This window comes from Carcharodon carcharias, chromosome 11 (assembly GCF_017639515.1).
Source record: "Carcharodon carcharias isolate sCarCar2 chromosome 11, sCarCar2.pri, whole genome shotgun sequence".
NCBI lineage: Eukaryota > Metazoa > Chordata > Chondrichthyes > Lamniformes > Lamnidae > Carcharodon > Carcharodon carcharias.
Window position 1 is genome coordinate 75,700,993 of NC_054477.1, and position 21,358 is coordinate 75,722,350.

The 21,358-nt window shown below is 45.1% G+C and overlaps 1 protein-coding gene across 1 annotated transcript in view; it reads right to left on the bottom strand.

Moving 5' to 3' along the window:
* Nucleotides 1–21,358, bottom strand: part of LOC121284366 (neuronal PAS domain-containing protein 2-like) — a 210,796-nt gene that overhangs the window by 55,354 nt on the left and 134,084 nt on the right. Inside the window, exons 15-16 of the mRNA XM_041199787.1 lie at nucleotides 20,238–20,344; nucleotides 725–817 (exon numbers count right to left, since the gene is read on the bottom strand). Coding sequence (XP_041055721.1) covers nucleotides 725–817; nucleotides 20,238–20,344 — 200 coding nt within the window. The remainder of the gene's footprint in view (nucleotides 1–724; nucleotides 818–20,237; nucleotides 20,345–21,358) is intronic.

Here is a 21,358-nt window from a genome sequence, read left to right on the forward strand (position 1 = left end):
ACCCACCCTGATGAAACTCACTGGCGACGGGAACAGTGATGGGAAACTGGCACCTGGCCAACACCACCATTTTTAGAGCCTGGCCACCTCCATTTCTAAACCAGAAAGGACTGGAAAACTCAGCCCATGATCTCAAAAAAAAAATCACATCTGGGTATCTTTAAGTTTGTGGGTCTGCAAATGTGGAACTCCAGATGAAAGATTCTTGAAGAATAAAATGGAAACAGAAAATGAAAGGAGTACCGGTGCTCCATTTTATTATGTCACTAACGGCAACTACACTTCAAAATAGGAAATTTATGATCCTGTCCATGCTGTCAGTTAGAATATCATGTACACTTTAGTTATTCCACAGAGGAATAAAATTAGAAAACCCAAGAGCAAGTGACCACACAGTGTTTAGACACTGATAAGTGGCTAAAATAGTGGCTTTGGAAGAAATAGGGGAGCAGGTAATTTGCCTACTCTCTGAAATAGGGAATATAACATGTTCTGCACTAGTGGGGGATGGGGGAGGGGCTTGGAATAGAACTAGCAAATTTAAAATCAGGCAAGAAAACAATGTGGATGACTCTAAAATCCAAAATTTTAAATTATTAGTGTACAGCTTTGTTAATTCCTGTTTGTCCTGTTTATCAATTTGGTTGAAAATTGTAAACAAAGTTTTATGGAAGTGGAAGAAAACATATTCAGGCAATTAAAGAAAGTGTATTTATTTTCTAACCTGTGTCATTGAGGCAGACTGACTGACCATGGTAGCTTGGGGCATCAGCTCCTGCGAAAGTAGATCAATAGATGGCTCTGATATTAAAGAAGACTGCAAAGAGGGAAAAAAAATCCAGGTTAAAAAATAATTTTGTCCTTCACAATTAAACAAGAAATGACTGAAATGGACTGGAGCAAACCACTCTAACAACTTTAAAAACAATTTAGGCATTGCTGGCTATAGGCCCGCATTTATTGCCCATCTGTAATCATCCTTGAGAAGGTGGTGATGGGCCGCTGCCTTGAACCGCTTCTTGAATCCACCTCTTTCATCAAATGCGGTAAAGATTTCCAGTGAGGGAAATTTGTGTCAAGAGCAATGAGGAGTTTGGAGGAAGTGTGGGGAAATGTAAATTGGCAGGTAATGAATCTGAAGTAACTATCAGTGAGCTGACAAATAAATATAAGATTTCTTTTATGGAAATGAATAAAAATACAGGCAATAAAAAGATTAATAGTTTTCAAACAATAACTGTTTAGATTTATAATCCTATTATTCCGAAATTGCTACCAGTTTTATTTCGCATCATGTAAATATATAGTGTCGTTGGTCATGTAACTGTCAACAGTCATAAAAGGAGAGTGAAATCAGGAAAAAGAATGCCTGCACAATTCAGTCTAGATTCATAAGAAAAACGTAGAAAGACTTGCATTTATATGGAAAATTACAATGACCAAGACTTTGTGGCAAGAATAATAGAGAGGCTGCCAGCGCTTGCCGTTATTAGGGAGTGAATTGGACAGCAACTTCTGGCATCCAGATATGCTGTAAATGCAGATATCAGCAAGATTCAAGTAACATTCAAACACATAGGGCTGAATATTGCGTTAGGTGTGCGGGGGTGGGCCCCACATGCCGATGTGTAAAATGACGCGCAATAATGTCAGGCTTGTGTCCCAATGTCATCGTGCGCTCGCGCAATATTTCGGTCGGTACACCCATCGACAATTAAAAGGCCATTAAAGTCCCAATTAAATGTTATTTTTCGCTGCCCGTCCAACATTACGGTTAACGAAGAGGCCAAGCGACCTTTGCACTTTTTAGGAAACCTCATCCACAGGCGGGATGAGGTTTCCAACTGCAAGTAAAAATAAAATATCAATTTTAACATCTCATTAAGAACATGTCCCTACTCATGTGACAGTCACATGAGGGGACATGTTTTTTTACAATTTAAAATAGTTTATTTTTAATTCTTAAACTCTTCACCCCCCTGAGGCAGCTCTGTGCTTGCCTTCCTTCCCCCCAGCACAGGCAGTGCTGAGCACTATCATGCGGGTTTCACATTGGGTGGACCTTAATTGGCCCACCAGTGTGAAATCATGATCTGGCCCCGATCGCGGGCAGCGGTTGTCTTCTCAACTGCTCCTGCCCGCCCCCACTGAGCTTATCCGATGAGGGAAAAGTCCTGGCCATAGAACCTGTGTTTCCTTCTGGGGCTGGGAAACTAACATCAGAGCAGTTTTCAGGTTTCAATCCAGTCCCGTTGCGTGTGTGTGTGTAAGTGAGTGGGGTGGGAGCGAGTGATACTCACGGCACCCAATGGAGGCGGCTTGCTAAACAGCTGGGGAGTGGTTTGGGTGGCCAATTAGCAGATACAGGGATGGGAATGGAGGCAGGACTGAAAGAGTGCAGGCACAATTTGTACAGGCTATGGCAGCCATTACTGTGACTAATGTTTCACTGAGGGAATTGAAGCAGCAGTGAAGGGAGAAAAAAGATAGAGGGCTGGAACCAGGGTCAAGGCTGCCCCTCACATCGCAGATAGTGACCTGGAGGTCCTCCGGAGGCAGTGAGGGAGAGGAAGGAGGTCTTCTTTCACAAGGGTGGCAGGATAAGATCACTCACCCAAACCAAACAGGCCTGGATCAAGTTTGTTGAGACCATCAACAGACAAAGTGTAGTTAGGAGCAACTGGGTTCAATGGTGGAAAAGGTTTAATGATCTCATTCACTCTGGCAAGGTAAGTGAAATGTCAGATCCTTATGACAGGCCTCTGGGTATTCAACCTCCAGTAGACACACCAGCTGAGGTGCCTGAGGGTGCATTCTGCTTCTGAACATCGGAGGGGTATGGATCCAGTCTACTTAATGAATCATCAGCAAAACTCAGAGCCATAGCATTTTTGAATACTTATCAGAACTGATACATGCAGCTTCTTAGGTCAATGAACCAACAGCACTGGCCATATAGGCCAACAGTACCTTATCTCTTGACCTTGCAGGAGAAAAGGACTAATAGCGCCTGAGGAAGGGCACTGACGGCAGGAGGAGTGCCCCATCTGTTCATCATTGCCATCATGGAGGAGGGAGCCATGGAAATAGCCAGGATGGCTAAGCATGTGCAAATCGGCAAAGGCGTGATGAGCTTTAGTGGTGGAGGGAATGAAAATCTACTGCAAGCTGTAAATGAAGGGGTGGGGCATCTGACAGCACACCAAAGACTCAGCTGCATTGGAAAGCCTTGGCATTGTAGAGTCTTATACTCTGACTAGACTAATTCTCATTATTTCTTGAGTCTCCCACAAGTTCTGACATGGAGGAGGAAGGACAGATTCCTGAGTCAGCAACGGGGCAAGTGCTGTAAGCAGAGACCTCAGAGCAAGCGCCGTCACATCTTATAAATGCTTCCTCCATCAGCGCAGAGAAAGTCACCTTGTTGAATCCTCATGTGTGGTTAGATAGGGTGATGAGCATGTCAGGATTGAGAAGGAGGAGGTGAGAGAGGCACAGGCAGATGTGGGCAGTCTGGAGGATGGAGGACAGGCACAAGCCTGCACAGCTGGGCATAGATACAGGGCCTCGAGAGTCACAAGAAAGGAGACTGTACTTAGACCAGCAGCAACAGACGTGTTTCCACAAGTCAGAGTTTCCTGACGTTGTGCATATCGACGGGCTGAGAATGAAGGAGTCCGTTCAGCTCATGTGCACTATTCTGGTTCAGGGTTGAGAATGCATGAGTTCCTCCAATGAGACAGTGAGCAACTTCATGAAGAGCCATATGCGACAGTACTCATAGATGTCTTGAAAGTATAATAACTTTCATAATATTTTTCTGGTTTATTGTGAAGAAGGTTTAAGGGGGTAAGCATAGTTGGGTCTGTCTGTGTGTGATTTAATTACATTTCATAATCAAGCAGACTGCAAGTTTAAATCATCAAAATAAGCTAGGTGTTTGACATGCTAATGAGTAAATATGGATGCTGGCTTAGCATGTAAGATCTGAAGAGAATTTGCTTTTTTTAAATAAATGAAGGGATATTTGGATTTCAAAGGGATTTCAGTCTGTTTACAACTAGCCAGATAAGTAAGGGTAAGGAATGTGTTTATCTTTCCCAAATGTTACTGACAATATACAGTGACAGCATGGAAGTTTTTATATTATGAGGGAGATACATAATGTAACAATGGAATTTACATATTAAAAAGGGAGAAACGCATATAAAGGAGAATGAAAGGCTATGTATCAGGAGAAGGCCATCTAAGATCTAACGGGAATGCTTGAAATAGCCTCAATGAAGCCTCTAGCATTTGCACCTAAGTCTGTTGTCTAACTAAACAGAAGTTGGGGAAGAGCCATTTGGGATTCCACTGTCCAGGGTTTTGTGTTAACTTTGAAATTCCTTGATTGGTTTGGAGTTGGTGAATCTTAAGGTTATGAGTACATGAAGCACATTGAGTTTAGGAGCTGGTGTGAGGGATTTTTAAAGTGATGAGGCTGCAAATGTGGCTGTATCCATGGCTAAAACTTTTTTGGAAATAGAAGCAATAACTCTGATTGGGTTATGAAAAGTATCTAAGGGTAAGTTAACAGAGTTGGTGGATAAGTTGCAGTTGAGGTTACCTGTAGGGGCAAAGAAAGCAGACATAGTTAATGTGCTAGCGTAGCATTTGAAGTTGGAAGTGATACCTGACACCAGTGAGTCACAGCTGGAGGTAGTGAGACTTCAGTTAAAAATGAAGAAGCTTGAATTTGAACAAGCAATGAAAATGAAAAAAAACTTGAACTAGAGGCAGCAGGGAAAGAAAGGTCAGAAAAAGAGAAAGAAAGATAAAAAAAGAGGGAGAATTTCAAAGAGAAATGGAAATGCGAAAACTTGATCTCCAGAGGGAAAAGTTAGTAATGGAGGAGAGGGAGAAGGAAAGAGAAAACCTGCTTAAAAAGCTGGACTTTAAAAAAGTGACATCAGATGCTAAGGAAGGCTCTGATGATGAAAATACCTTCAACCTAGACCCCAGTGAGGAGGTGTTTAAATTTGTTCTGAAATTTGAGGGAAGTGAAGTAGAGGCATTCTTTATTTCATTTGAGAAGATAGTCAAACAGATGAAATGGCCACAAGAAAACTGGATACTGCTTTTACAGTCTAGATTAATGGGTAGAGCTCATGAGGTTTATGCTTCACTGTTAGAAGAAGTTGGTGGATTATGATGCAGTAAAAAAGGCTATTTTGAGTGCAAATGAATTGCCTGAGGCATACAGACAGAAATTTAGGAATATAAGGGGCAGAATTTTATGTTTGTCATGTGGGCGGGCCCGACCCAATCTGCAGCGGGCACGTAGCCGATCTCCACAGTCGAAAGGACTGCGCCGCCACTTTGTGCAGGCGGGCCAATTAAGGCCCACCCAGCGCGTTTCAGACTCCCATGTACAGCGGGAAATTCAGATGTATGGCGGGTGTGTATAGACCGCAGGTTCCAATGGGGAACCGGCAGTCTGTACAAAGAAAGGCCAGGCAGCCTCCTTTAGGCTGTTCACCACGCCAGCAACCAGGCTGCAGGATAGGCCAGCGGGGGGGCCAATGTGCCTCTCGGTTCTCCGATGCCTGCCTTGCTGCCCTCCTCGAAGAGATGTCAAATCGTCGGGAGGTGTTTCCCGATGATGGGAGGAGGAGGGCCTCCCACGTGACCAGGCAGGCATGGCAGGAGGTGGCTGAGGTAGTAAGCTCTGAAGACGTCGTGCGACGCACAGGAACACAGTGCCCCAAATGCTTCAATGGTTTGTTGTGCTCTGGAAGGGTGAGTACCATGTCAGCCTTGGCCATTTAACCCAGCAGGCAGCCTTAGACTTTGAGGCCCCCCACCCCAACGTCTTAGTGTCGTTACTGCATTGGGCATTTGACGCACGCTGTGTGGGCAAACAGATAGTGACCATGCTTACATCAGCCTTAGTGGTTGAGGAGAAGATGGGTTCTCCCCACAGTATATGTTGGTGTTTGTCGCATTTGAGTAGTCTGGGGGCAACCTGCAGGGGAGGTGGCTAGACACATACTCAGAACTCCAACACATGTCTTATTGATGGTGATGAGATGATGGAAGGGGAACCTCAAGGCATCATGGCCAAGAGCCATCTGCTGGCCTCGGCACCGCACCTAGTTGCGCCTCCTTGCCATGTGCGCTAAGACCCATGTGTTATTCAAAGTGATGGACGCTGAGTGTGTCCAAGGTGGCTGTTGTGGGCAGGGGTTGGAAGCTGTACTATCTTCTGGTGACTGATCACCAGTAGTGTGGACAGGAGCCGCTGGAGGCCTCAGATGGGCCACTGTGATTGGGGTGCGGCAGGCGTGTGTAGAGTACATGAGCAATCAGCCCAATAAATGCTCTTCACTGTTCTGCGGGCAAAAACAGAGCATGCAAAAGCCGGGAGCGTTTGCGGACTGTGGTGGACACACCGTGCTGCAGCACCTAGCCACATATGAAGAGCAGGCCATGGAGCTGGGGAGGAAGCAAGCGGCTAGGTCGGCAAGGCTGGGGTGCAGCGGCCAGGTATTTGAGGGCCACAGTCCCATCCACTCTGTCTCCCCATCATCCAAAATACTGATGATTGCTACAAATGTTAATGCAGCAACACTGCTCATTCAGACTGATACAGTCAGACCTGTGGGTCATACACAAAGGTCCCTCGGCCCCTTGAGGATGTAGTCACCTTATCCCATTTCTGACCACTCTCCCCATGGCCTAATATGCCATGGCATCGCTGCTGCACATCCAAAGACTTATTGCATCTTAGGAGGGTTTGTATCTCCACCAGCCAGTGCATCCCACATTACTCTGTCCAAAAGGTCCTCAGCACCTCACCTGTCAACCTCATGGCACTCAACTTAAATAAATGCCACCATGTTACTCATCCCTGCGCCAAGGGGAAATGTTGCCTTCTGTCCACCCATTCTATGCCCCTCATAATGGAATGAAGGTCAATAATGTGACCTGCCAATCTCCAATGCTCCACAGCAAATGTTGCAAGTGTTTGTCATGTTTCCTCGTAACTCCAACTCTCCAGGCCAGCAAGCATCCAGGTCAGGAACCTCTGCACTCTCCCCACTCCAATGCCATCCCTCCCATGAAGTGCAGGTCACGACTGAATGCAGAAGTGTAGATGTGGCCTCGACAGTGTTTTCTGCACTTGCAACACGACCTCCCTTTTCCGACATTCTATTCCTCGGCTAATAAAGGCAAGTCTGGCTTTGACCTTGTTAAACGCCTTATGTTCCTATTCTGCGACCTTAACGGGCTTGCCCAGCAAGATCCCTGTAATTGTCGTGATTTTCCACAGTCCTACCATTACTCATGTATTCCTGTACCTTGTTTGTCTTGCCCAAGTGCTTAACCGCACAATTATCCACATAACATTCCATGTGGCATTCCTTAGGCCATCTGACCAGCCTGTCTGTATGTGCGTGTAATGTTTGGGCCTCCTCTTGACTATTTACCACCCCACCAATATTCGTCTCCTTAGGTTCTTGAAGGTTGAGTGCATTATGAGCCTGGGGGCGGGAAGGGGATGAATGGTGTTACTGACTGAATGCTAACTGATGTTGTTAATTTCAGCATCACCACCACATGGCTGCCAGGAATATGTCCAGGGCCCCCCTCCACACCTGAGGGGCATCACTTGCAACTTGCGTCACAACATTTCAGTGAGCCAGGCACCAGCGCAGCGACTACCACATCGATGGGAATTATGACATCAGCTAGTGTCCTGGGGCACAGTGGAGAGGACAATCGCTGGAGGAGATGGCACAGATAGAGAGTGCCGATGGCGCCAGCAGCTGGGGGACTGCAGGGGACCAGACACATGCTGAGTCAGGCAGTGATGATGTGCCTCTGGAGTTGTCAGCCATGCAGCAGCTGCAGGACAAGCGGCCGGGTGAATGGGAGCATCTGGCAGGGTTGCATGAGGGTGTGCTTCACATGCTCTCTGTAGTGGAGGAATCCAGGCAGAGTGTCAGTGAAGGCATGAACCTCAGGACAGAGCTTCAGGCTTCCTCCATTGAGAGATTGGCGACTCTCATGGAGAGGGGCTTCTAACAGATTGAGAATCATCTGATGGGGTTATGCTCTGACCTGCAAGCCCTCACAGCGCTAATGGCCACAGGTGGTTATTCGCAATATGGGAGATGTTCTGGGCACCAAGTGTCCCAGTTCGGTGCCCATGCATCTGCGGTGAGCAGGGAGGTCCAATGTGATCTCACGTCAGCGCAGCAGCTGCCTGTCGTCGCTGCGAGCTCCTCTCAGGGTGCTCCGGATGAGGGCAGCAGCTCCTCCGCCCCTTTGCCAGTGACCGTTACATCCGTTGAGGCTGCGACAGCTGGGGAGGTGCCAGTTCTGGAACTGGTCACTCCCTCCCAGGTGGGGCCAGCACAGGCTCCACAGGCCAGAGGACGGCCACCAAGGTCATCGAGGCCAACAGGACAGCAGAGACAGCAGGCTGTCTCACAAGCCACTCCGAGCGATGGGGCAGCACCTAGATGTAGCACCCACAAACGTAAGCATAAGGCATATTAGGCACTCCATGGGTTTGTCACTGGTGATTCTGTCTTGGCCTGAGATTATGGAATGTTTCATTATCTGTGTCAGAGTGACGTTTATTGTTTATTTTGGTGGCAATAAAGTCCACATTTCCGACCAAGGCTGAGGGTGTTTCCTTTGTGCTGCATTTGTATGTTTCACAGACATATCATGATTGTTTGAGTGGACATTGATGTTTCTGTACTAAGCCCTTTGTTGCAGCTGATGAGGTGGATGATGTAACACCTAAGTGCCATGTGTGGAAGTGCCAGGCAATGCTGGTCCTGCTGATCCATGTGTGTGGAGCTAGCTGAAGGCTCGTTGGATTAAAGTGTCCCGAATGTCCCTGCCTCCTTGGTGTAGTAGCGGGTCAGCGTGCTGCCTCTCATCATTGCCCTGTGCTTCCTCATCCTCTGAGCCACTGTTGGATTCATCATGTGCAGCCTCATCCACTGCGTCAAGGTCTTCATCATCAACTGCATCCCTCCTTTCCAGTACAAGATTGTGCAGAGCGCAGCATGTTACCACTAGCACAGAGACGCGATCTGGGGGGTACTGCAGTGCACCCCCTGGGCGGTCCAGGCAACGGAAATGCATCTTGAGAAGACTGATGGCTCTCTCCACCACAGCCCTTGTGGTGCCATGGCTCCTATTGTACCACTGCTCAGCATCTGTCCTTGGATGGCGGAGAGGCGTCATGAGCCACCTTCGCAGGGGATAACCCTTATTACCTAACCAGCAGAGCCGGAGCACTGAAGATCCCCAGCACCTAGGAGTGTCTGAGGATGTAGGCATTGTGGGAGCTGCCTGGGTACCTTGCACAAACTTGTAGAATCAGCATCCTGTGATCACACACTATCTGCACGTTCATGGAGTGGAAGCCCTTCCTGTTGACGAAGGCACCCAGCTCACCTGCTGGCGCTTTGATGGCCACATGTGTACAGTCTATAGCACTCTGGACACGGGGGAAGCCAGCAATGGTTGCGAAGTCTCTGGCTCGTTGTGCCTTACTTGCCTGGTCACAGCGGAAGTGGATGAAGGTCAATGCATGTCTGAACAGATCGACTGTAACCTGCTTGACACAAGTGTGGACAGCTGATTGGGAGATACCGCAAAGATCACTCACCGAGCACTAGAAGGAGCCAGATGCATAGAAGTGGAGGGCAACTGTGACCTTCAGAGCTGCTGGCATAGGGTGTCTGCCTACACAGTTAGGGGAGATCTCAGGGCCAATCATCTGACAGATATAGTTGACTGTCCCCCTTGACAGTCAGAGCTTCCTTCAGCACTGCACCTCAGTCATATTGAGGTAGCTGCTTTGCCGCCTGTATGTCCTGGTAGCAGGATAGCGGCGTCTTCTGCGGCCCCTTCCACCTTGGACAACCTCTTGGCCCTACGTGCTTTGTGTCTGCACCTGACCTCCCAAAGGTGGCTCCCCTGGAGGCTGATTGTCCACTCCTGGCCTCCTCCTTATTCCATCCCTCCATTCCTCCTCAGAGGAGCTGCCTCCAGTGGAGATGTCAGAACCCATACCCAGGCTAAATGGAGGCCTCTGGAAAGCTGCCGGCCTGATAAAGATTACTGTCTGCAGACTGGTGAGCTGAAGCTTGAAATTACAGAGAAAGCGGTTGGAAATCGATCTGAACTGGTAACAATCACACAGGCAAGTTTAAAACACTTTCTGCAATAAATACTTCAGATAAAACATTAACAAACCCTCTGAGCCTTTGGATGAGGTTTGTTAAAAAATCACTTACCCGCCTGCCCATTGCGCCCATGCACCGAGCTGAAGATCACACAGACGCCTCAAAGTCGGTGTCGATTGCTGAGTTAAAGGCCTTAACAAGGCCTTTAATTAATGGCAGGCATGCGTCACAGTTCATCGCGCGCCCACCCAGCTTAATATCGCGATGGCGCGTGCTGACATCGGGACGCTCGCCCGATGTCAGCGCACGACATTTTAGCGCTGACGTACGGGCTCCGCCACCCACATGTCATACATAAAATTCTGCCCAAGGAAACAGGTCAAACATATATTGAGTTTGAGAGAGAAAAAGTAATTTTGACCCGTGGATATGGGCATTGAAGGTAGATACAACATATGTAGTGTTTAGGGAAGTAATTATTTTCGAAGAATTTAAACATTCAATTCCTTCGGTAGTGAGAACTCATGTAGAAGAACAGAGTGTTAAAATGGTAAGACAAGCAGCAGAGATAGCTGATGATTATGAGTTATTTCATAGATCTAAACCTTTTTTTTGCCACCGTTTTAAATCAGAGAAGAATAGAAAGTGGGAAGGTGAAAGGAAGGTAGGTAGTCAGGGAAGAGAATGAGTAGGTGGAAATCCCAGGAAGATTTTTCTCAGACTAAAGTGGAAGGTGCTGAGGGTAAAAGTGACACTCGAAAATTGAGGTGTTTTCATTGTAATAAAGTTGGGGACATGAAGTCAATGTGTTGGAAGTTACAGGGAAAATCTGTTGCAATAATTGGGGTGTAGAAAAGTTCTGTAAGTAAAAATACTGTGGGTTATGAGGGTCGGGCACAGGAAAAACCAGTGGTTTGTGTACAGGAAAAGCAGGAAGAATCAGTGATAGGTAAAGAAGTGGGAACATGTTCACAATTTATCCAAGCGAGTTCTGAAGAGCAGGTTGCAGAAATGTTTAAAGATTTTGTATGTGAAGGGGAAGTCTTTCCATGTCTACAGGGTGGAGCAGGTAAAGACATTGGGCTGAATTTTCACCTCGGCATGCAGGCATGTGCCCGACATGCACCAGTGTGAAATAGCATGTGATGATGTTGGGCAAGTGTCCCAATGTCATCGCGCGGTCATGTGATATTTTGTTGGCGGGCACACGCAGAAACGGTGGCGTGCCGGCCGACAATTAAGAAAGCTATTCAACCCATTAATAAATTAATTAAATTGGATTTTACCCTCCCTGTCCAGCCTTATGGTTGTGGGGCTGGTGAATAGGCCAAGCAGCCTTTCGATTTTTGAGGAAACCTCATCTACGGGCGGGATGAGGTTTCTGATGTTAATTAAGAATAAAATAAAAATTTTCAGAACTAATTTTCAACATGTCCCTGCTCATGTAACAGAGATGTTAATCGGCCAGCCAGCATGAAATCGCGGTCTGGGCCCGATCATGGGCAGTGACCATTGTGCGGCCACTCCCGGGCCCGCCCACTGGGCCCACCCGAAGAGGGGAAAATTCTCCCCATTAAAATTTTAAGAGACACAGGGGCTAGTCAGTCCTTAATGTTATGGGATAGTGATACTTGTTGTTCAGAGGGAGTATTGCAGGAACAGGTGATAATAAGTGGGTTTCATGGATATGCTAAACTTATTCCGTTATGGAAGGTAAATTTAAAGAGTAAGTGGAAAACAGGTGAAGTGACTGTTGGAGTAGTGGAAAAACTGCCCATTGTAGGGGTTCAATTTATTTTAGGTAATGATATAGCTGGGTCACAGATGTGGGTGATGCCAATGGTAGTTGAGCAGCCTATAGAAATGCTTTCAACAGAAGGTGCTGCAGAAAAAGCATCCTGGATTATTTCCTGATTGTGTGATAACAAGATCACAAGCTCATAGGTTGAAACAGGAAGAAAAGGAAGTTAAAAGGCAGGGAAAGTGTGCTGAAGTTCAATTAACTGATACTGCCTTTGATAAGATTGTTCAGGAAGAGAGAATGGAAGAGAATGCAGCTCAAGAGTTTAGCTCATGACAGTTGGTAGAGCTACAGAAAAAGGATCCACGCATAGAGCAGTTAAATCACACAGCTTACTCAAAAAGAGGCAGAACGTATTCCAGAATGTTATTACCTTAAGGGTAATGTGTTAATGAGGAAGTGGCGACCATATCAAGTTTCAGCAGATGAAAAATGGATGGAAGCGCATCAGATTGTTATACCACCTAGATATAGAAATGAGATACTGAGAAAAGCTCATGAAATTCCAATAGGGATACATTTAGGAATTAGGAAGACACAGGCAAAAATACAAAAACACTTTTATTGGCCTGGATTGCATAGAGATGTATTCAAATTCTGTAGAACATGTCACACATGTCAGGTGAGGGGGAACCAAAAGCAGTGATTAAACTGACACCTTTAATTACAATTCAAGCATTTGAGGAACCTTTAGCTAGGGTCATAGTTGATTATGTAGGACATCACCCTAAGATGAAAAATGGAAATCAGTACTTGCTGACAATAATGGATGTGTCTAAAGGTTTCCTGAAGCAATACTTTGAGAATAATTACAACAAAGAGAATTGTGGCAGAGTTGACCAAATTTTTTTACAAGATATGGTTTACCAAAAGAAATGCAATCAGTCCAGGGTTCAAATTTCATGTCACAGCTGTTTAAAGAAGAAATGAACAGTTTGGGGATAAAACAGTTTAAGTCAACAGCTTACCATTCTGAATCACAAGGGGCTTTGGAAAAATGGCATCAAACATTGAAAACCATGATGAGAGCTTATAATCAGGACTATCCACAGAATTGGGATAAGGGAATTCCATTCTTGTCATTTGCTATTAGTGATGCTCTTAATGCATCGACTGGATTTAGACCTGTTGAATTAGTCTATGGTCATGAGGTAAGCGGATCACTAACATTAATTCATGAGAAATTGGTGCGTCAAAACTTGGAAACTACTCTCCTGGATTATGATCAAACTTCAGAGAAAGATTGAACAGTGCATGTGAGTTAGCTAGGGACCATTTAAAGATATCACAGCAAGTGGTGAAAGTGAAGGCAGATAGGAGAACTGGGGAAAAAGTGTTTGTTTTGTCACCGGTACTGGGTGACTTGTTAAATGCAAGGTTTAGTGAGCCTTACAGGATTGATAAGAAACTGAGTGAAGTAAATTACTTCATAAATACTCCAGATAGAAAAAAGGAGCAGAGAGTGTGTCATGTAAATATGCTTAAAAAGTACTTTAACAGGGAAGAGGACCAAAAGGAGGTATTAGTGGCGGTAGATAAGAAGAGAGATAGAGATGAAGGATTCTGAAATTGATTTTCCTCTAATCAAATTGAATAATGAGGGAGTACTTGAAAATTTAAATGTAATATTGAGTTACCTTCCAGACAAGGTGCCAAAGTGATTTGGAGAAGCTATTGCGGTCACACAAAGATATTTGTGGGAATAAGCTGGGGAGAACAAATTTAGCTATACATGACTTGAGTGTAGGAGATTCATCTTCAATAAGGCAATATCCTTATAGATTAAGTCCAGCAAAGTTATTACAAGTACAAAAGGAAATTGAATTCATGCTTCGATATGACATCTTTGAGTCTAGTTGCAGTAACTGGAGTTTGCCTACTGTGATGGTATCAAAACCAGTTGGAACACAAGGACTGTGCGTGGACTATTGAAATGTGAATGCAATGCCAAAAACGGGTTCCTGTCCTATACCATGGTTGGAAGATTGCATTGAGAAAGTGGGACAATCAAAGTTTATCACAAAGCTTGACTTACTGAGAGGATATTGGCAAGTATCATTATCAGAGAAAGCAAAGGAGATATCAGCTTTTGTGAAGCCAGATGGACTATATCAGTTTAAAGTCGTCATTTCGTATGAAAAATGCACCAGCTACATTTCATAGACTGACAAACAAGTAATTGCAGGACTGAGTAATTGTGCTGTTAATATTGACGACTTGATAGTTTTCAGTCAAACATGGGGAGGAGCATTTACAACATTTGGAAGAATTACTTAATCAACTGCAAGAAGCTAATCTGGTGATGAACTAGGCTAAAAGTGAATTTGCAAAAGCACATGTTACATATCCAGGCCATACCATTGGACATGGGAAGGTGGCTCTGAGAGGAGTGAAAGTCAAGCCATCATTCATTTCCCTGTGCCTACAACAAAATGAGAAGTTTTGAGATTTCTGGGCATGAGTAGGTTTCACCAGAAATTTGTACCAAATTTTAGCAGTGTGGTGGCTCCATTGACTGAGCTTTTAAAAATAAACAAAAAGTTTCAATGGACACAGGAATGTCAGAAGGCATGTGGCAGTTTAAAACTGTATTAACTATAACACCAGTTTTGGCAGTGCCCAATTTTGCCATGCAATTTCAGTTGGCCATTGACACAAGTGAAATGGGCATTGGTGCTGTGCTTTTGCAAGAAAATGAAACTGGAACTGAGAAACCGATAGGGTACTTTGCGCAAAAGTTGAATGTAAAACAGAGTAAATATTCAACGATCGAAAAGGAGACGCTTGAGTCTGGTGTTAGCATTGCAGCATTTCGAGGTTTATGTTGCAAACAATTCATCAGGAACAATTGTTTATAGAGACCACAATCCTTTAAAATTTCTGGACAGATTTTGAGGCTGAAGTGCAAGGCTGCTCAGAAGGGGTTTATTACTGCAACCATTTAATTTACCGATTATACTTGTGGCTGAATGAGATAATCTAATTGCAGATGCATTGTTTAGAGTTTAACTCTCAAAGGGAAATTGGACATTTAAAACCTGGACACTGGACTGAAATAACCTCTGCTGAAAGAAAGGATTTATATATATATTATGTTAACGCATGCATCTGGTAATATAATAGTGTGGATATAAAGATAAGTATAGTGGGTAGTGTAAGATAGGTTAAAAAAATGAAGCCGTCTTTTAAAATTATGATGGTTCATTTTGTCATAAGGATGGAAGTGTCATGAAAGTACAATAATTTTCATAATATTTTTCTGGTTTATTGTGAAGTAGGTTTAGTGTGGGGTAAGTATAATTCAGTTTCTCTATGTGTGATTTAATTACATTTTGTGGTCAAGCAGACTGCAAGTTTAAATCATCAAAAGAAGCCAGGTGCTTGACATGCTAATGATGCTGGATTAGCATCTAAGGTGTGAAGGGAATTTGCATTTTGTAAATAAGTGAAGGGATATTTGGATTTCAAAGGCATTTCAGTCAGTTTACAACTAGCCAGATAAGCAAGGCTAAGGAATGTGTTTATTTCTCCCAAATGTTACTGATGATATATAGTGACAACATGAAAGTTTTTATATCATGAGGGAGATAGTTTCAAAAACGTATGGAACAATAGAATTTACATATTAAAAAGAGAGACATATATAAAGGTGAATGAAAGGCTATGTGTCAGGAGATGGCCAAGTAAAATCTCACAGGAATGTATTAAATAGCCTTAATGAAGCCTCTAGCATTTGTGCATAAGTCTGCTGTCTAACTAAACAGAAGTTGGGGAAGAGACATTTGGAATTCCACTGTGTTAACTTGCTGAGTTTGTTTTAAATCTAAGGGTAGAATTTTTGGGATGGCGAACAGGAGTGGGGCCTGCTGGCTGGTGCGTAAAATGACGTGCGGTGATGTCAGGCGGGCGTCCTGATGTCACCGCATGTCATTTAGATTTTCAGTTCAGTGGGCGTGCATCCAAGTTGGCTGCGTGCCCGTCGAACTGTCAAAAGCTATTAAAGCCTGTTAAAAACGAATTCAAATAATTAAATGAGCTGCCCGTCCAACCTTAAGGTTAGTGGTCAGGCAAAGAGCCCAGGTGGCCTTCGCATTTTTCATGGAACCTTATCCACGGGCGGGATGAGGTTTCATGAAGTGATTAAAAATTAATAAAATTAAAAAAAAATTCATTGACATGTCCCAGCTCATGTGGCACTGTCACTATCACATGCGAAAGAGCGCAGGCACCAACTCAGGGAATCTCCCCTGTCCACACAGGGATTGCTCAGTGCTTCCGGGTGAGCGTCACGCTGGGTGGGCCTTAATTGGCCTGCCACATAAAATGGCAGCGTGGCCTCGATCAGATTCGCGCCCACCCCTGCACAACCCCACCCAACGGGGGGAAATATCTGCTCTAAAATCTATTTTGGACAGCTGCCTTAAAGGAAGTGTAACTAGGGCTCAGGTTGATTAGGAATTTTAGGAGTTATAATAGTAATTGTAGTCTTATGTATGTGGTTGACATCTTTTATTTTGTTAATAAGTACTTTCATTTAATTTTTAAAAATCTCTAAAGGTCTTGGTGGACTTTTTACTTCTTAATTCAGTGCACGCATCTCATACTAAATACAAATTGCAAAACTGTTGTGATAGTGCGACCAAGTTTCCCTTGTGGATTTGGTCCGCCTGGCACACATCATCTGCCATGTCATAACAATACAGTAGAGGCAGGAGCATTGCACTGACCTTCACAGAAGGTATGCCAAACTCTGTAACCCCTGACTGGTCAATGGCGCAGAGATGCTTAGAGTGGATGCCAACTGCATCTTATTTGAAGCTCCCTCCAGCCATCTAGAGCGGTAGCCAAGGGCTGATGCAGTACTGAGGATGATGAGGTAGTAATCCAGAGGTTATTACCTTTATAGTTCTGATTTTCAATTTAGCCCCGAGCTGCTCGTAGTCTCTCAGCAGAACTTCTTTCCTAGTCCTACCTATGTTGTTGGTACCTACGTGGACCACGACAACTGGATCTTTCCCCTCCCACTCCAAGTTCCTCTCCAGTCCAAAAGAGATGTCCTTAACCTTGGCACCAGATATGCAACATAGCCTTCAGGACACTCTGACTTTGATGCAGAGAACAGTATCTATTCCCGTAACTATGCTATCCCCTATTACTAATACATTTCTCTTTTCTCCCCCTACTTGAATGGCACTCTGTACCACGGTGCTGTGGTCAATTCGCTCATCCTCCCTGTAGTCTGTGCCCTCGTCCACACCGGGAGCAAGAACCTCATATCTATTACACAAGGGCACCAGCTGTAGCTCCTCCAAAGCTAAATTCTAGAACTCCATACCTGCCTCACTCGCAATCACACCCTCCTGTCCCTGACCATGGACTAAATTTGATGTAATTAGTTTAAGGGGTGTAACTGTCTCCTGAAACACAGTGTCCAGGTAGCTCTCCCCCCTCCCCAATATGTCGCAGTGTCCACAGCTCGGACTCCAGCTCATCGTCTCTGAGCCAAAGTCCCTCAAGCAGCCAATACTTGCTGTGAATGTGGTCACCGTGGATCGCACCATCATCCACCAGTTCCCACATACTATGGGTGTCATCAACAGTACAATTAAGTGGTACTTACTCAGCAATAACCTGCTCACTGATGCCCAATTTGAGTTCCGCCAGGGCCACTCAGCTCCTGACCTCATTACAGTGTTGGTTCAAACATGGACAAAAGAGCTGAAATCCTGAGGAGAGGTGAGAGTGACTGCCTTTGACATCAAGCCAACATTTGACAGAGTGTGGCATCAAGGAGCCCTAGCAAAACCGGAGTCAATGGGAATCAGGAGGAAAACTCTCCGTTGTTTGGGGTAACACCTAGCACAAAGGAAGATGGTTGTGGTTGTTGGAGGTCAACCATCTCAGCTCTAGGACATCACTGCAGGAGTTCCTCAGGGTAGTGTCCTCGACCCAACCATCTTCAGCTGCTTCATCAATGACCTTTCTTCAATCATAAGGTCAGAAGTGGGGATGTTTGCTGATGATTACACAATGTTCAGCAACATTCGCGACTTCTCAGATACTGAAGCAGTTCATGTCCAAATGCAGCAAGACCTGGACAATATCCAGGCTTGGGCTAACAAGTGGCAAGTAACATTTGCGCCACGCAAGTGTCAGGCAATGACCATCTCCAACAAGAGAGAATCCAACCATCGTCCCTTGATGTTCAATGGCATTACCATCACTGAATCCCCCACTGTCAACATCATGGGGTTTACCGTTGACCAGAAACTGAACTGGACTAGCCATATAATTAATGTGGCTACAAGAGCAGGTCAGAGGCTAGGGATCGTGGGATGAGTAACTCGCCTCCTGACTCCCCAAAGCCTGTCCACCATCTACAAGGCACTAGTCAGGTTTGTGATGGAATACTCCCCACTTGCCTGGATGAGTGCAGCTCCCACAACACTCAAGAAGTTTGACACCGTCTAGGACAAAGCATCCTGCTTGATTGGCATCACATCCACAAACATTCATTCTCTCCATCCCCGACACACAGTAACAGCAGTGTGTACCATCTACAAGACGCACACTGGAATTCACCAAGGCTCCTTAGACAGCACCTTCTAAAACCACGACCACTACCATCTAGAAGGACAAGGGCAGCAGAAGATGGGAACACCACCAACTGGATGTTCCCCTCCAAGTCACTCACTATCCTGACTTGGAAATATATCGCTGCTCCTTCATTGTCGCTGGGTCAAAATCCTGAAACTCCCTTCCTAAAAGCACTGTGGGTGTACCTACACCATATGGACTGCAGCGGTTCAAGAAGGCAGCTCACCACCACCTTCTCAAGGGCAGCTAAGGATGGGCAATAAATGCTGGCCCAGCCAGTGGAGCCCACATCCCGTAAATTAACAAAAAAAAACTTGGAGAATACCTTCCCAAATAGGCTGCAGTGGCTCAAGAATGTGGCTCACATTCTCAAATGCAATTAGGGATGGACAATAAATGCTGGCCTTGTCACTGATGCTCATATCCCCTTAATTGCAAGCTTAAATCCAGAAATCCTCTCCATCATGCTCTCCATTGCCTCAAGTAAATATCAGGACCTAGGTCTCAGAGAGGAAAGCACCTGGAGCATGGCAGAGTCCTTGTTTTTTGTAATTGCATTATCACTGACGTCTTTTCACATTGAACAATCTCACAATGAATTTCTTTTGAAGCTTAGACACTGTTGGTAAATGGACAAATGTTCTTAAAAAAATTCAATAGCTTATTAAAAAGACGAAGCAGGTTGATGAGTGAACTTTTACTGTAATCACTCCAAGAGGGCCTGCCACTCAAGGCAGTAAGCCAAGTGCAGGAATTATTTTTTAACCTAATTTTCTCTGAAGGAAGACTGTAAAAGACTGCTGATGGTCAGACAGGTGGCAAGTGAAAGTAATGTGGAAATGCGTGGGTAAACCATTTTGTGAGCCATAACAAAGACTGTAAATATATGTTCAAGGCACAAAGCTGAAATGTTCAAGCACATAATTTCCTGAAAGTGCAGGCAAATAAGGTCGTAAAAAGGCAAATGATATTTTGGGATTTATAAATACAGGTTCGGCGTACAACAGCAAAAAGTTCATGATATACTTGCAAAAACCATAGATTGAGTTTAGAGCTTGGGTGTCGTATTATAGAAAAAGCATTAAAGCCATAGAAAGTACACAAGTTCATAGCATGGGTTCATCAGGATGATACAAGAGATGAAAAGCATGCAATAATGAGAATATTTCCACTAGAGCAGAAAAGACTCAAAGGAGACATAATGGAAGTTTTTAAAATTATACCCCGATTTTAACATGGCATAGGAATCAGATGGGTGAGGCCAGGTGGTGAGGCAGCAAACTCCCCTTACGACAGTATCATGAAGCTGGGGAGATTTTAACTTTCAGACATCATCTGTATGAGTTGTTTGCCCAAATCTGGTAGTAGCTGGTTGGTGGGTGGGAGTACCGAATGTCAGGTGGCATGAGGTTACCGGCCAGGAGCGGAGGAAGAGTATGTGACACTCAGGAGATTCATGGGGCAGGGATTTAGGAGGTTCTCACCATCAGAAAAGGAGGAGACATCAAGCTTTCCTTACAGAATCTAAAGGAGCACTCCTCCTCCCGACAATGGATTTTTAATTAATTATCAATATTTTCTTTAATGTTTTCCAATAGTAATTCATCAGCATGTTCTGTGGCTAAACTATGGCAAATCCCCACCTGGTTGCTGGCAGGCTGATGTTGCTGAATTCCTATATCTTGTTGTACTGTTGGTTTCGTCTGCAAGGATGGAGCGCTAGTCTCTGAGAGTAGTTTACTTTGTGTTGCTGAGAGAGAAATTAGACACCAGGTTTAAATTATTGATATGGTCACAAAGCACACCCACAATTTCTAAATAAGTATAACCAGATTAATATGTTGATCATACACATTGACCTGGATCTTCCGCAGAGTGGCAATCATTGCCACTCCCCTCAAACTTCTCCTCGCCTCGACACTGCTCCACATTTTCTCTAGGCCTAGCTTTTCCAGATATGCGGAGCGCAGCATTCCTTGGAGAACTCCACTCCACAGTGCTGTAGTGTGGGGGGAAGACAAGGCATGCCCTCTTTTTACAACACTAGCTGCTGTATGGTAAGTTTAAACATTCAGTGTGAATGTTAGTGAATGGTTGAGTGGATGAATGAGTCAATGGTTAGGGTGGTAGGGCGGGTAGGTGGGTGACGTGAGTAGATAAGGGGGGAGGATAGGCGTAGTAAGTGGATAGGGTGGCAGGTATTTGAGGTGGTAGGTGGATAAGGTGGTAGATGAGTGAAGTGGTAGATGGGCAGGGTGGCAGTTGGTGAGGCGGCAGGTGCATAGGGTAGTGGTTGGTGAGGTGGCAGGGTGGTGAGGTGGTAGGTGGGTGAGATGGTAGGTCGGTGAGGTGACAGGTTGTTAGGGTGCAGGTGGGTAAGGTGGCAGGTGAGTAGGGTCGTCGTTGGGTGAGATAGTAAGTGGGTAGGGTGGCAGGTGGGTGAGGCAGTAGGTGAATGAGATGGTAGGTGAGTAGGATGGCAGTTGGTGAGGTGGTAGGTGAGAGAGGGGTGGCCAGGTCTGGTCGGGAGGGTAGTCGGGTAAGTTTGGGAGGGGTAGTCAGGCTGGGGGAGGAGTTGGGGAGACAGGAGGTAGTTGGGGGTCAGTGGGGTTCAGGGGTAGTCAAGGGGTCGAGACGTAGTCAGGATGGGGGTCAGTGAGATTAATTGGGGGTCAGTTACCCAGGATATAGACTAGGATTTTTCTGTCTAACGTTTCCTGGGTAATTATTCAGGTGAGTCCCACAGAGCTGACTCTAACTCAGA